The 16165-nt window shown below is 37.0% G+C and overlaps 1 protein-coding gene across 1 annotated transcript in view; it reads right to left on the reverse strand.

Moving 5' to 3' along the window:
- CNGB3 (cyclic nucleotide gated channel subunit beta 3) overlaps positions 1 to 16165 on the reverse strand; it is a 137449-nt gene that overhangs the window by 65263 nt on the left and 56021 nt on the right. The window contains exons 5-8 of the mRNA XM_035727423.1: positions 13160 to 13314; positions 9906 to 10058; positions 8705 to 8913; positions 2304 to 2354 (exon numbers count right to left, since the gene is read on the reverse strand). Of these exons, the coding sequence (XP_035583316.1) occupies positions 2304 to 2354; positions 8705 to 8913; positions 9906 to 10058; positions 13160 to 13314 (568 nt within the window). The remainder of the gene's footprint in view (positions 1 to 2303; positions 2355 to 8704; positions 8914 to 9905; positions 10059 to 13159; positions 13315 to 16165) is intronic.

Here is a 16165-nt window from a genome sequence, read left to right on the forward strand (position 1 = left end):
CAGGGAGAGTGGCAGGTAGAGGGAGAAGGAGAAGCAGGCTTCCAATGGAGAAGGGAACCTGATGTGCGGCTCCTCCCAGGACCCTGGGATCATGATCTGAACGGAAGGCGGACACTTAACTGCTTAACTGACTGAGCCACCCAGGCGCCCCGCAGTTGTATATTTTTATGTTTCAGCCTATTCTCCAGTATTCAAGGCTGATTATATTGTTGGTGGTTCACCCAGATGCCTCAATTCTTTCAATTGCTCTTCATTTGGGTTGATGCTAACAATAAACTGCTATGAAATCTATCTATTAGACAGTGTGCAGGTTAAGAGAGAGGAAAGGAATCAGTCCCATTTACAATTAAACAGTAACTCCAATAGGAGAAGTTATTAAAAGTACTATTACAGCTAAAAAAAATTTTTAAAATTTGTCATGTATTTAATTATACTGGTTTTCTGTTACCCTGGTAGTTGTGAAATGGCAACATCACTTGCATACTTTCTTGATTGCAGGGATGACAGTAAGAAATTCTTTTATGTAAGATAATTATTCATTTTCATTCATTTATTCATACTCATTAATTTTTACATGGTATTGAAACCATGGTTTTGAAACATAGAGTACATTTAAAAAACATTTAAGACATTTAAGAACAGTTAAGAGCTTTCTGTAAGGCCGTACATATTAAAAGGGAAAGTTGAGGTAATTAATTACATAACAGCATTTCACAATATCTTCATGCTATTGAAAAGAAATGAAACTTCCAGTTTGAATTAACCATATTGGCTATTATAAACAAATTCCTTACTGAGAGTATTGGTTTATAAATTACATCATATCCTCAAACCTCATTAGTTTTACCTTACAGATATTGAGCTTTGTAACAAGTTAAGAGGTATAGAGAGCAGTTACTAAAATAATGTCTTATAAGTAAGAGAGCAGGAGTATGGAACTGTTGACTTGTCTAGTGCTACTGCAGTACCCATGTTTTCTGGCTCAAATCATAATAACTTTTATTTAATCTTTAAAATAAATTTATTAGAACTAATGTGTCAGAATTGTGGTCTTTTTACTTGTTATCTAATTGCTCAACTGCCCACTTGAATTCTCCATGGAGTCATTAGTCATGTTTGATATTAACACATTAATGTGTTATTTGTTAGATAAAGATGATTTATTTCTCATTGAATTGCAGAAAATTGAATTGAGTAAGAACTGACCAGTACTGAACTCTGTACAAGGCACTTTGCAAAACATGTTGCAGTTGAAATAGGAGTAAAATATTGTTTCTGTCCACAAGAAGTTAACAATCTAATAGTGGAATAATGAAACACAAAAATAGTTATAATACAATGCTATAGAGAAGCAGGATGTGCTAAGGGAATTCAAAAGGAGTGACCACAATTAAATAAACGTAAAATTTGCACTTAATTCAAATTCAAGAAAGTGATTAAGAATTTGGAATATATGACGCTTAAAAAGAATAGTCATCCTCTTGTGGAGTTCATCAAAGTAGTGTAGATTATGAATATGCCAAATATGTGACAATTTTTTACAATGAAAATTAGTTGGAGATGAAAACAAATTGAAAGAGATTTTAATCACCATAGATCACCAATGGGGACAATTTGGCACCTAACCCCAGCTTTGTATTGTTACACAAAATTTGAGGCCACAAAAGTGTTGTTCTTGAAATGGGAGGTTGGAGTTCACCTATCCATATTGGGTAACCTTGGATAACTCCCAAATGTCTATTTCTGAGAGTTAGGAGGAACAAATAAAAGATAATAAAGTACTTGGGTGTAAATAATTCTGAGTGAAAAAAACCACAATTATATTGTTATTTGAGGACAGAAAAGTGCCATGTTATTTAAATAATTGCTTCCTTTTTGTTTTTTATTTTGTTTATATGGACAAGAAAGAAATAAAAGTAGAAAAAATTTGATAGATTTTTATATCATCATGCTACACGAATTGGAGGCTAGCATTCTGTATGGACAAGACAAAGAATACTCCGTACTTCTTTACTGACATTTTAATCAGAATTTAACTGTGAGCACTAACATTTTGTTGTGCTTGATAAAGATTCATGCATTGAATTCCACATTTTCACATTCATGGAAGTGTATCATGTAATTATTGAGAAACAAAAACTTCAGGCTTGCCTTTGCCTAACAGAACTTCATCTGTATACTTTGTCATAAAGGCTATGATTCAAAAAGGAAGCAAATTTTTAGAAAAAGAAATTTATAAATAGGACTTAAAATCAAAATGGTAATGGATTATTTGAACAATTTTGAAACTGTCAGTTACCTACCTGAAACTTTATAGAACTCCTGTAGTGTCTGTTTAACTCATTTGAATCCACCTGAAATGTTACATTTATATTTTATATTAATTTTACCCAATTTCCTCAATTATTTTCTCACTTGAATAAATATTTATAGTTATTTCTCTCTACTGGTTCCTTGTAACTTCAGCCAATAAATATGCTCTATCCTCTCATCTCTTTAAACAGAATAAAATCTTCCTTGTCATTTGTTTTCTTTTTGCTATTGATCTATTGTTTGTCATACTCAAGCTTCTTAAGATAGTTGCCTACATTGCTTTATTCTGCATCCTTCTCTCATATTTATTGCTCAGCCCATGACAATTTAGTGGCAGTTTGACCTTTGCTCACTTTTCTTATTCCATTAAGACTACCAATGTGACAGCCACCAACAACCTCCTCATGATCACACCCAAGGAATCCTTTATAGTACTTAGCATTTTTTATGGCATTCACCATGTTTTGAAATCACACGTATATTTCTTGACTCACTTATTTGAATTCAGTTTATTCCATTAAATGGTTATCTATCTTCAAATGGGATGTTGGAGTTCATCTATACATATTGGGTAACCTTGGATAACTCCCAAATGTCTGTCTATTTCTGAGAGTTAGGAGGACAGAGTTGACTCTGTTTAGCAACTGTGCATAGTTAGTGGTTAGAATATATTAGGAGCCCAATAAATACTTATTGAGTAGATGAATAGATAAAGGAATAAAGAGATGAATAAAACTTTTTGAAGCATTTGACATTTGGGGGGATATTTGTTCTTGAAACTTTTTCTTTCTTAGACTCTGAAATGCTGTTTTTGGTTTACTTCTTCAGTTCTAACTTTTTGGGGTCCTTTTTGATTCTAGGGTTAGCCAATTAAATGTCAACATTCCCCAGGACTCAGCTCCCTTCTCTTCCTCTTCATACTTGCTTCCTAGAAAATTTCATTCACTTATATGGTTTCAAATATCTACTGACATCTAATGTCACTTTCTGGAGCTGTTGAACTGGACAAGCAACTGCCTATTGTCTTCGCTTAGCAATTTTTATCTCAAATTTAATCTACACCAAACCTGAATTCATCATCATTCTCCATTCCCCACTAGCCTAACCATCTTCCCACCCCACCCTTCCTCCTCTTGAGGAATCCTATGAGCATCCTTATCTATACTGGTCAGTGATCCTAGACCACTCATTCTCCCTCAGCCCTCATCCAACCAGCAACCAAGTCTACTGATTCTTCTTCCTACAATTTTATTATTATTTTTTTATTATTATGTTCAATTAGCTAGCATATAGTACAATTTCCTCATGTTCATTCTCTCCTTTTGGCATGGGTCTCTGCCTTAAGTCTTGTTCCCCTTGATCCATTCTATAATGGCAGCTAGATGATCATGCTAAATCAGATTACTTAACAATCACCATTTATGTGAAATCCTCTGACTCCACACGACTTAAAAAAAATACAAGCTCCCTTCCATGGTCTACAAAGGCTCTACTTTCTCTGTCTCACTCACCTCCTGCAGCATCCCACATCCACTTTATTCAGCATCAGAGTTTCTCACTTTCATGACTTTGCCTATGCTGTTTTCAGAGTTTCGAACATATGTTTTGTTCCTTTTTTTGTGGGGGTAGAGGTGTGCAGATAACTGAAATTCATTCATCAAGGTTTGGACCAGGTGTCCTCTCCTTCACATGGTTTTCCCTGTGCCTCATAATCTTTAGGACTTACCTCTGTCATGACTCCCATTACAAACCTCACCATTTTTCTTTTGTCTGTCTTTCATATGCTGAATTGCTTGGGTAAGGTCCATATCTTTGTCTAGTTTTTCCAGTTTCTAATGCAAGCAATATCTAACACATAGTAGGTGCCCAATAAATATGTGATAAGTGATGGATTAAGAGGCATTTGTTACCATTCAGACCTAAAAGAATTAATGCTAATATTGGATTTACATTCTTAAATTTTAAGTATAGGTAGGGAGGAACTGTCTTTGTGCTATTGGTGAGTTAGCCGAAGTATTATAACTTGGACACATGGAAGCAGTGTCTTCTAACAATTATCATCCAGACTATCCAAGTTCAGAGGTTTTAAACCACTGCCGACCTGTGTTAAATACTGGTTAGCCAACTCCCCAATTCCTGCTCCCCCCACCTGTTTTCGGCTATAATTTTTACCCAAACATATATACTAAATCTTATAGAAATATATTGGAAGATATATAAGACATGCTCATTTAATGATTTTACTGTGAAACTCAGTGGCTTACTGAGCCACAGGTAGACATAGATAGAAGTTTAACTTGAATCATGTACCAAGCTTGAGTAAAATCAGTCAGCTCCTTCAAAGCTTATCTGGGACTGACAGATACATTTCAAGTGCTACAAAGTTAAAATACCACTCTCTCCTCTAACCCTGGAAGAATGTTTTTAGCACTTTTATCCCTTTACTTTCAGGCTATGATCCTATGATTGAATAAATAAATGTAAATGAAACAAAAACTTTGATTAGATGAAAATGTGATATAGTGATTCTAAAATCTCTCTTCTTTGGAGCACTAAATAAATTTGGCATCATTAGTTTTATGACAACCAGCATGCTTAAAGGTAACAATTAGGCACTTATTTAAAAAAATGGTACCCTATTTAATTTTCTTTCTCTTTTTAAGCCTCATCATTTTGCAGGCAACCTTTCTTCAGGGGAGGCTTGCTTTAGAAAGGATATGCTGACTTCACCTAAATCCTTTTCCAAAAGTAAGTTTTTGAAGAAGCTCTACCCAGGTACAATTATATTTACCTCTTCTGATAAATAATTCATAGAAATTCCATAATTTCATATAGAACAGATGGATATAAAAATAATTATTCAAGGAAAGAAGATCCTTGAACGAAGATTGCCATTATTTCACTCCTTCAAACATTTCTTGAATATACTCTCTGAGTTCCTAAGGTAGAGAGGGAAATGAATTGGATACTGTCCTTACACTCAAGAAACTTATTATCAGGTAAGAAAGAGAGCTACAGATGCAAATAGGAGACATTAGGGGAAGTTAAATGTGTGGATATTCATTCATTTGATTCATTCAACAACTTACTGTATGTCTTCTAGATTCCAGATTCTGGCCTAGGCGTACATATTGTCTTATTTAATCTTCACAATAGGTTTATGAGGTGGGTACTGTAATTCCCATCTTATGGATGAAAAGATAGTATTTAATGAAAAGGTGAATTTATTTTCTTCAAGTAATGCTATTAGTAAATTTCAGAGGTGGAATTTGACCCTGGTCTGTTTGTTTCTACTACATCTTAATTAGCCTCATTTTTATTTAACAATTAAATAACAGAAGTATGAATAAAGTGTACAGAGCATGGAGAAGGGAGTAGTTAATTTTCTTCAGGTCAGGTTATAAACAGTAACTGAGAAGACTAAGTGCCAAAAGTGGTTGACTATAACATTAGGTCTGATTGACATTGTCACTAGGTGGCACTGAGCATTTCCATGAATCGTTGTGATGGGTAGGTTTAGCAGTGTTGTGGGTATGATTCTCATAATATCTCAGTAATCCTCATTGTCATTTTCAGTTCTGTTTTCAGTTTCTGTTTTAAAGGAAATTACAGATAAGGGACTCTTTTATTGGTCTTTGATACAAAATTCTATTCTCTTTTTGTGTAACACCATCTCAGAAGAAGGATATTGCAAATAAATATTGTGCAAAACCCTCCTAATTTCCTCTATTGTGGCCTTTTGCACTTTTGTTACTTGTCTGTTTTCCAAGGCCTTGGGGGAATTAATATTTCCATCCTCCAGCCCTGAAATACCTGACAATTGTAATTATTTAATAAATGTTTGTTGAATGAATGAATGAACAATTTGGCAGTGTGCCAAAAGTAGCATAGATAGCTAAACGTAGTCAGATCTTCAGTTTGGGTACTTGACTTGCATGGTCTTCTTAACAAAATGTAATCAAGTTTCAAAGGCTAACACTACCTATTCCAAATTAAAGAAACCATTAAACTTCTTTTGAACAAAGCAATTAGTTCCTGCTCTGTATTTGTAGTTTGTGATAATGCATTTTAAATAGAGCCCGTTGAGTTTGTTTTTATTGGTTATTTTTCTTGTTTTTAACACTCCATTGTGTGTAAAGCCCTCTTAGAAAATTGAAAATAAGTCTCCCCTTACTGATTTTGTCATTTTCCATTTGTCAAACATTGATTTTCTCCCCCCTTGTGCATCTAATGGAGGTTGAAATTAGTGTTCTTTTTTTGTGGGTTGTTTATTTCTTATTTGTATACCATCATCATCATTCATCAAGCTGCCAGTGAGCTCTCAGGATAGTGCTGGTGAGCTGACTAGCACTCTGAGGTCCACATAAGGAATATTTTGAATAAATTCTTGCTACAGCTATAGCTCTTGCCTTTAGAATTTCTTTCTAGGAAAGCTTTCAAATAATAAGATTTCTTCAGCAAATAAATTTTTTTCTAAAAGAAAACAATAACCAAAACTACTCCTTTCAGCTTTTTGATAATTTAAGATTATCTGGAGATTCAAAAGAAAATATTTGGGAGATTAAAGAACCCACCTTTATTCTTCAAAAATATGTATGAACCCAAGGTGCCATGTATTCCCTCAGTCTGGTCTTCCTACTGTGACAGATCCATTGGAGGGTCTGTTCTGTGCAGTTCCCACTGAGATTGTGACGAGGATATTACAGTGGACATCAGTTGGAAAGGAAGCATCCTTCTAGTTAGTGGGGGAAGGGCTGAGGAGTAGAAGCTTTAAGGTTTGTGTATGTGCTTGTGAAAACATATTCTTCTGTTAGATTGACTGGGTTGCTTATGAAATTCTCTCAATACTGAGAATAAATCTAGGAGAAAATAATTTCTCCTAAGGGTAAGAATGGTAGTTTCTGAAGTAGACCAGGGCATTTGATGGTGAGAATTGGGATGTGATAAACCTGGATAGGGGAAGAGTGAATAGAAGAGAGGCCAGTAGATACCATACTAATTAAAAAAAAAACCAAAAAACCACAGGGGTGTTTTATGTGCTTGTGATTGGCACCTGTCTGCAGGGTGTGTGGCTTCCTTCTTATGGTTTGGCTGTCTCAGTGAAAATCTTGATGGCTCATTGTTATAGCACTATCTAATAGCACATTTTGCAAGGGTGGAAATATTCTATGCTCTCTGATATGGTAGCCTCTACCCAAATGTGATCACTGGGCACTGGAAATATTGATAGTGTGGCTGAGAAACATGAACTTTTAATGTTATTTAATATTAATTAAAATTTAAATTTGGATACATCTTGCTAGTGGGGCCACTATATTGGACAGTGCCGTGAATCTACACTGATTAAAAGGGTCATGACAGCTTTTCTTTTCTTTTTAAGTTAGGTTTTCCCAAAGTGTCAAGACCTAAGACCTTGGACTTGTTTTCTGTACTATGTACAGGTCCTGTGCTCAGTGCTGACTATACAATGATAAATAAGGTACAAGTCTGTGTCCTAAAAATCTTATAGCCCAGTGCTTTCTCTCAATACCAGGTTGTCTCCTGAGGAAGTTGAATAGACTCTTATGAATGAGAGTCTGCCTTATTCTAAAAAAAATATTGAGGTGAATGGCAGATTGCAATATGGTGGAAAACAACTGCCTCATAGACTATTTGAGGTGTGATTACTAGAGAAATATTTATTAAATCATTTCTTTTTGCATACATAGTTTATATATATTTTTACATTATTTAGATAAAATATATATATGGTTTTGATATTTCAGACCTGGTTTTATCTTTCTATCTTCACATATTCTCAAATTCTGAAAAACTAACCAACATGAACCAACATGGTGTAGTTGGAATGAGCATGGGTGTTGGAATCAAGGTCTGGATTTGAATCCTGCCTTAGCTGCTGTCCAGCTTTGTGCCTTGAGCATCTCACCTACCCTCTCCAAGCCTCAGGTTCCTCTTCTGTATATGGGGTTCATAATAATATCTTTCTTATAGGGTGACTGAAAGGATTAAGCAAGGCATTGTAAAGAAATTAACTGAAATAATAATGATAGCTAACATTTAATATGCACTCATTAGGCACTCAACACAGTTCCAGGCATCAGTTCATTTAGTCTTTCCATCAACACTGTGAAGGTACTATTGTTATTACTATTTTTAAGATGAGGAAACTAAAGCACAGGGAGATGCATGGTCCCCTGCACATAGTGTGTGCTCAGTGGTTGCTGTTGTTGTTGTTGTTGTTACTAGTATTACTATACTGGTGGTTTCCAGCGGTTAAAGACTCATACAGGCAGAGATAGCTAGTCAGACCTTAAATAAACAGTGTTGCAAATCTATTTTTGTAGTCCAACCTGATATTTGTCAGTTTCCGCTTTTCCCCAGCCCCACTTACTATTATGTCTCCTCCTTTTATAAACTGGAGTCTGGGTTGGATTAACAGCATATCGCAAAGGTAGATGATATCACATATGAGGTCTGTAATAAACCAATAGTGTGCGTTGTCCGGTGTTTGATATGGAAAGACGAAGCGCAGTGGTATAAACCAGCAGTTCCAGTTATAAGCAATGGTGACAAGCAAGAGCCACAGGAGATAGAGTCGATCTAGAAAAATCCAAATGGCATGTAACAAGCGTTAACATAATTCTCTTGCTTAGTTTGGTAACGTTGGAGCTCTGTCCTCTGGAGATAAGCAAATTGCTATAAGAGGGTCTATTAAAATTCAGTGCAATTATGACTCTACAGTGGAAAGCACTGGGCTTTACAAGGGATGTTGAGTGATCTTATCAGCTCTTCTGACATTGGAGAGAGCCCTTCTCCTCTTGCCAAGAAGTGGCCATTCTGAGTCTGTCCCCACAGGTAACTGTGCTATATGGATCAAGGAAGAAGAGATCCAGGGAGGTCAGAGATGCCCTGTTTGGATAACTGCAGCAGCAGGTCTTTTGTGCATCAGTAGTTAAGCTGCAGGATCACCCAGACAGGTTGACAAAAAGCCACATCTTGCCGAAAGAGTATAGCTGACCAGGAGAAGGCAGAGAATCAGCCCATTAAAGGCAATCCATGTCCTTTCACACATTGCTTTCTTCTGCCCAAGGGAGGCCATAGGAAGGGATTTGTTCAGTTAGAATAATTAACAATGTGAAGGCATGGAAGAAGACAGATAATTCATAATGACTTTTTGGGGGAAGGGTGTCAGTGTACATATCACTGAATGCTCTGGGGCTTTCTTTTCAAAAGTAATTACAGGCAGCATAGACTGGACTGCCTCTTATTTATTTTTATCTATCTATCTATCTATCTATCTATCTATCTATCTATCTATTATCAATCACTTATCTATTTTGATGATTATACATTTACTTTATTCCACATTATACTGGCATGCCCTTTAAAAACAGGCAGGAATATTTTACCTCTTGCCTTCACCAGAGAGGGTCAAACAATCCATTGCATATTTAATATAGTTTAAATTCTGCTTTCTAGATAGATTCAGAATGTGGGCTAGGGAGAAATGGAAGCCATCTGTGACTTTGGGTTCCAGGGGTTCTTGGTAATAGCTAGCCCTCCCACTGGGATAGTCAACCCTTTGATGGTACCTCTATATGAATCTATGCTTCTTGGAAGTCTAATTCGTTTTAGGTACTCTGTCAGAGGCATCTTCTGGAATTTAAAACACAGTATGTGATAGTAATGTTCTTCTTTTAGCTTAGCATTGCTTTCTTGTGTTGATGGTACAGCTGTGGGCTTTGCTTTATAGGGAAGAAAAAAAAAACACATTTTTAAGAGGTTAGGTTAGGTTAATGAGAAAAGCTTGGATTTCTTGAAGTCAGAACATTTCAGAATCTTCCCTTCTCAATATAGGTAGATAGAGCATATTATGACATTGAAAATAGTGACATTAATGACAATATCCAGGTAATGAAAACACTGAAATTTGGAAATAAACAGCAGATTTAAAGCTTCCTAGTAAATTATCCCAAAGGTGTTACAAATAGGATATTTTAATTAATTAATTTAAAGTAATCTCTAGGGGTGCCTGAGTGGCTCAGTCGGTTAAGCATCTGCCTTAGGCTCTGGTCATGATCCCAGGGTCCTGGGATTGAGCCCCACATCAGGCTCCCTGCTCAGTGGGGAGTCTGCTTCTCTCTCTCTCTCTACCTCTCCCCTGGCTTGTGTGTACTCTTTCTCCATCTGTCTCTCTCAAATAAAAAAAAAAAATCTCTACACCCAAGGTGGGGCTCAAACAACCCCAAGATGCTCTACTGACTGAGCCAGCCAGGCACCCCACAAACAGGATATTTTTTTTCTTTAAATTTTTTATTGTTAAGTTAATCCCCATACATTACATCATTAGTTTATGATGTAGTGTTCCATGATTCATTGTTTGTGCATAACACCCAAGTGCTCCACGCAGAACGTGCCCTCTTTAATACCCATCACCAGGCTAACCCATCCCCCCACCCCCCTCCCCTCTAGAATCCTCAGTTTGTTTTTCAGAGTCCATCGTCTCTCATGGTTCATCTCCCCCTCCAATTTACCCCCTTCTTTCTTCCCCTCCTGCTATCTTCTTCTTCTTCTTTTTTTTCTTAACATATATTGCATTATTTGTTTCAGAGGTACAAATCTGTGATTCAACAGTCTTGCACAATTCACAGCCCTCACCATAGCACATACCCTCCCCAATGTCTATTACCCAGCCACCCCATCCCTCCCACCCCACCCCCACTCCAGCAACCCTCAGTTTGTTTCCTGAGATTAAGAATTACTCAGATCAGTGAGGTCATATGATACACATCTTTCTCTGATTGACTTATTTCACTCAGCATAACACCCTCCAGTTCCATCCACGTCATTGCAAATGGCAAGATTTCATTCCGTTTGATGGCTGCATAATATTCCATTGTATATATATACCACATCTTCTTTATCTATTCATCTATCAATGGACATCTTGGCTCTTTCCACAATTTGACTATTGTGAACATTGCTGCTATAAACATCAGGGTGCACATACCCCTTCGGGTCCCTACATTTATATCTTTGGGGTAAATACCCAGTAGTGCAATTGCTGGATTGTATGGTAGCTCTATTTTCAACTTTTTGAGGAACCTCAATACTGTTTTCCAGAGTGGTTGTACCAGCTTGCATTCCCACCAACAGTGTAGGAGGGTTCCCCTTTCTCTGCATCCCCGCCAACATCTGTTGCACAAACAGGATATTTTAAATACAAGCTTAATTCTTACAAATTCTGTAGCATGAATAAAGTCAGTCCTTTGATTTACATTGAAAAGAAACATTACAAATATACATCATGCCACAGGTTTCAGTTTCATGCTTCTTTAGTCTCACACATATCTTTCAAGTTATGGATAAAGCTCGAAATATTTTTTCAACTCATCTTTATCAAAATATAATGACTGATTTATTATAGCCTCTTCTTTTAAAAGGGAAACTACTATATAATACATAGTTTAATTTGAAAATCCAACTTATCTTATACAGAATTACAAGGCAACCCTCAGCTCTATCCTATATAATTAACAGTTTGATTTTTAACTGTTATTAAACAACCAAACTTTCTTCTATTTTTATCTATACATATATAAATATTTTTACAAAGATGTAATCATAATATATATCACTTTTGTGCTCTGCTTTATTGCACTTATTTAATTTTTCATAAACACATTTCTGTAGTTATTAGGGAGGCTGATAATTGCCCCACTCTGCCATGTGATTAGTTTGTTGATGTTCTTTGCTATGTTGTGTCCTCAGGTAGTGTTCTTGTATTTTTATAATAAGTGCTTTGTATATCAGGGGTATTTTTTTTTAAGATTTTGTTTATTTGACAGAGAGAGAGAGAGAGCACACACATGCCCACAAGCAGGGGGAGCGGGAGAGGGAGAAGCTGACTCTCTGCTGAGCAGGGAGCCCAATGCAGGGTTTGATCCCAGGACCCCAGGATCATGACCTGAGCTGAAGGCATTCGATATTAATCAACTGAGCCACCCAGGTGCCCCTATCAGGGGTATTCTTAATTAATATTTACAATAAAACTTGCCATAGCAGATATTGCTGTTGCTTTGCTCGTATACCATGGGTCTAAAAGTCCTGTGCAGAGGGCTCCCTGTGTCTGTCCCCCTCAGCATTTTTTCTCAGATGGCTTGCTTAAAGTACTGGAAAGTTAGCAACATGCCCCAACAGTAACCCTTAACTAATGGAAAACAGGATTTGGTGGATTGATACCCTTGCCACTTCCTCCAAAATACATAAAGAACTTACACAACTCAACACCAAAAAAACAAACAATCCAATTAAAAAATAGGCAGAAGACTTGAATAGACAATTTTTCCAAAGAATGGTCAACAGACACATGAAAAGATGCTGTACATCACTCAGCATCAGGGAAATGCAAATCAAAACCACAATGAGATATCACTTCACACCAGTCAAAATGGCTAGTATCAAAAAGACAAGAAATAGCAAATGTCGGCAAGGATGTGGAGAAAAGGGTATTCTTGTACACTGTTGGTGGAAATGTTAATTGATGTAACCATTGTGGGAAAAAGTGGGGAGGTTTCTCAGGAGAATCCTTAAGTGTGATCCACACAGTTTGTTAGCTGGATCAAGTCTGATGGCCCACAGAAGAAGCCCTCTCATTAATACATCTTTATTGTCTTAACTCCTGTCTCCATCTCGTCAGCTCTCACCTTCCTGGATCACCCTCAATATAAACTATTTGCACCTAAATCATTGTCTCAGGGTCAGCTCTTGGGAGAACCCAAACTAAGACATTACATGTCCCCTCATAACTTCTTTTTTTCCAGTACTTTGAGATAACAATGCTTACCAGTTTGGGGGCTGGCTTCAGGTGAGGATATATCTCCTTCTGCCAACTTTTTCTTGTAGAGCATTGTTCTTTGATGCATCCTTTTCACCAAGTTGTGTAGTTGGGCATCAGCATACTCATTTATAACAGGGGCTCCAAGTGGTTTGCTTTTTGGATTAAATGAGGAAAAAAATGGTGATAGAGATGGATCCATGAAGTATATATAGGGAAAAGATTAAGTTTTTTCACCCTCCTTATAGACCGTACGCTATTAAATGCTCCTTTCTTTTAATTTTTAAAGATTTTATTGATTCATTTGAGACACAGAGATATATAGAGAGAGAGCACGAACAGGGGGAGAGGCAGAGGGAGAAGCAGGCTCCTTGCTGAGCCAGGAGCCAGACGTGGGGCTCGATCCCAGGACCCTGGGATCATGACCTGAGCCGATGGCAGACGCTTAACCATCTGAGCCACCCAGGCGCCCCTGACTGCTCCTTTCCAGTTATTTCATCCTTTTTCCCCCAGCTTCTCATATAGAGTAATCCTTGTCCATGTTTTCCCTCACCTACCTATATGCAGAAGCTATGAATGTATTTTTTCTTGAGGTAATTTTGTGACTGAATGACAAAAGGCAAGTAGAGAAGAAGAAACATGTATTTTCATGAGACAAACAAATGAGGGTAGAAGAGAGAAGCAATGGATATACTTATGTAACTATGCTTCATTTGGGTGATATTTGATATTTCTTGTTCATATTACTAACTGTAATTTTAAAATAATTATTCCTCATAATTCCTCGATGAACCATATTTACATAAATATGTAAACATTTTATAAACTTTGGTAAAGAAAACTAGAAGGAAAGTCTTACTGAAACTCTATTATTGAGATGAGTGAGGCTTTTAAAATTTGTTTATGTATCTATGGAAGAATAAAAAACTAGCTGTTAGAATGACATTTGTTCCTGTTTTAATTTTTTTGATAAGAGTATAGAGAACACTCATTTAAAAAAAGAGCTGATGAAAAAATAGTATTAACACAGTAGTCCTCTTTTCTTGAAATTCAATCAGGGATATAAGCAAAAAAAAAATACATATTTGACAATTGTTCTTGTGTTTGGGGTTGCAGGAGCTTTTGCACTCCAGGGCAAATGCATCATAGTAATATTGGGATGGGTTAGAAGGAGGCCTTTTTTTTTTTTTTTCTTGCAAAACAGGAGAAAAACCATTTGTGAAAGGGGAGATAGGAAAGAGAAACTTGTGGTCTGTAGATGTACTCAGGATATCAGTTTTAAGAAAGAGTACCTAAGTAAGATGTGGATCTTGAAATTGATTCTTTTAAAACTATCTGTGTTTATTAAGACTCTTGGAAAGTTTTCATGTACACTCAGTGATACATGTTCTCTAGTTTAAACTAGTTGCTTTAGTATAACACAAAGGGATGACTTCTTTTGATGAGGTAAAATGGATGGTCGCAGTCAGGGATGAGTTCACAGTGAAAGATGAATGGCACTTTGATAATGTAAAGGGAAAATATTCAAGGCAAAGGATACAGCTGGAGAAAAAGTGTATCAGTTGCTGCTCTGTGGAGTATAACAAAGGCTCAAACATTTTAACATAAATTCCCAAATCACCTATGAGGTCAGTTGAGACCAATGGGGAAGTAGAGCAAGATTCTAAGCAGAAGAGGGACATTATTAGCTATATTTAAAAAAAAATGGAAAAAAGAAAGAAGTTATTTAGTTGTGGTGTGGAGGAAGTCTGACTCGAAAGGAGAGAGCTGAGTTAAAATATATGGGTTAATATAACAGTGGAAATTTCAAGTTTGGTCAGTGGACTACATTGAATAGTGTTCTGCTAAAATTCATTTCCAACTGGAGCCTCAGATTGTGACCTTACTTGAAAATAAGGTCTTTACAAATGTAACTAAGTTAAGATGAAGTCATACTGCAGTTGGGTGGGCCCCTAATCTAACGACTGGTATCTTTTTTTTTAGATTTTATTTATTTATTTGATAGAGAGTGAGTGAGAGAGAGAGAGAGCACAACCTGGTGGGGGAGGGGCAGTAGGAGAGGGAGAAGCAGACTCTCTGCTGAGCAGGGAGCTCGATGCAGGGCTTGATCCCATGACCCTGGGATCATGACCTGAGCTGAAGGCACAGGCTTAACCAACTGTGCCACCAGGCACCCCTGATGGCTGGTATCTTTACAGGAAGGCCAAGCGAAGGCAGGGAGGAGACACACAGGGAGAACACCCTGTGGCAATGGAGGCAGAGATTGGGTTGATGCAACCACAAATCAAGAAACACCAAGAATTGCTGGCAATCAGCAGAAGCTAGGAGAAGGGTATGGAACAGATTCTCCCTCAGGCTTTCAGAAGGACCAAACTGGCAGGCACCTGGATTTTGGGCTTCTAGTTTATAGAACTGTGAGGGGATAAATTTCTGTTGTTTTAAGCCACTCAGTTTATAGTAATTTGTTGTGGCAGTCCCAGGAAGTTAGCAAAGTGGGTGACTGTGATGTTGCATAAGCAACTCAGATGGAGGCCTAAGTTGTAAAATAACTATAAATACATTCAGTTCAGTATATGTCTGCGAATGAAGAATCAAATTCTTTTAAAATACATTCTGTACAGCAGGCAGTTGAGAATTTGGGTTTGGAATTCAGCAGCGAGGGCTGAGCTGGATGGAGATGTTGAACGAAGGATCACCTTTCTAGAGGCGATGGTAGAAATTATACAGTGGATCGGATTACTGGTAAGAGCCTGCATAGAACAAGAAAAGATTGGAGGTCAAACCTTGTAATTTGCTGACATTTAAGGAGTAGCATAAGATAAGGAACTGGGAAGTAGCAATTAGAGAGGTAGATCTGAAAGAGAAAAATGTCACAAAAATCAGGGAAGCTAAGAGTTTGGAAAGGGAGGTCAGTGGTGTCTCATGCTGCACACAAACTGCAAATTTTGTCATTTTTGTATTCACAAATATTTTGTAAAAGTGCACAGGCTCTGCCTTTGTTTATGAAGTGGTATT

The sequence above is a fragment of the Zalophus californianus genome, chromosome 4 (assembly GCF_009762305.2).
Source record: "Zalophus californianus isolate mZalCal1 chromosome 4, mZalCal1.pri.v2, whole genome shotgun sequence".
NCBI lineage: Eukaryota > Metazoa > Chordata > Mammalia > Carnivora > Otariidae > Zalophus > Zalophus californianus.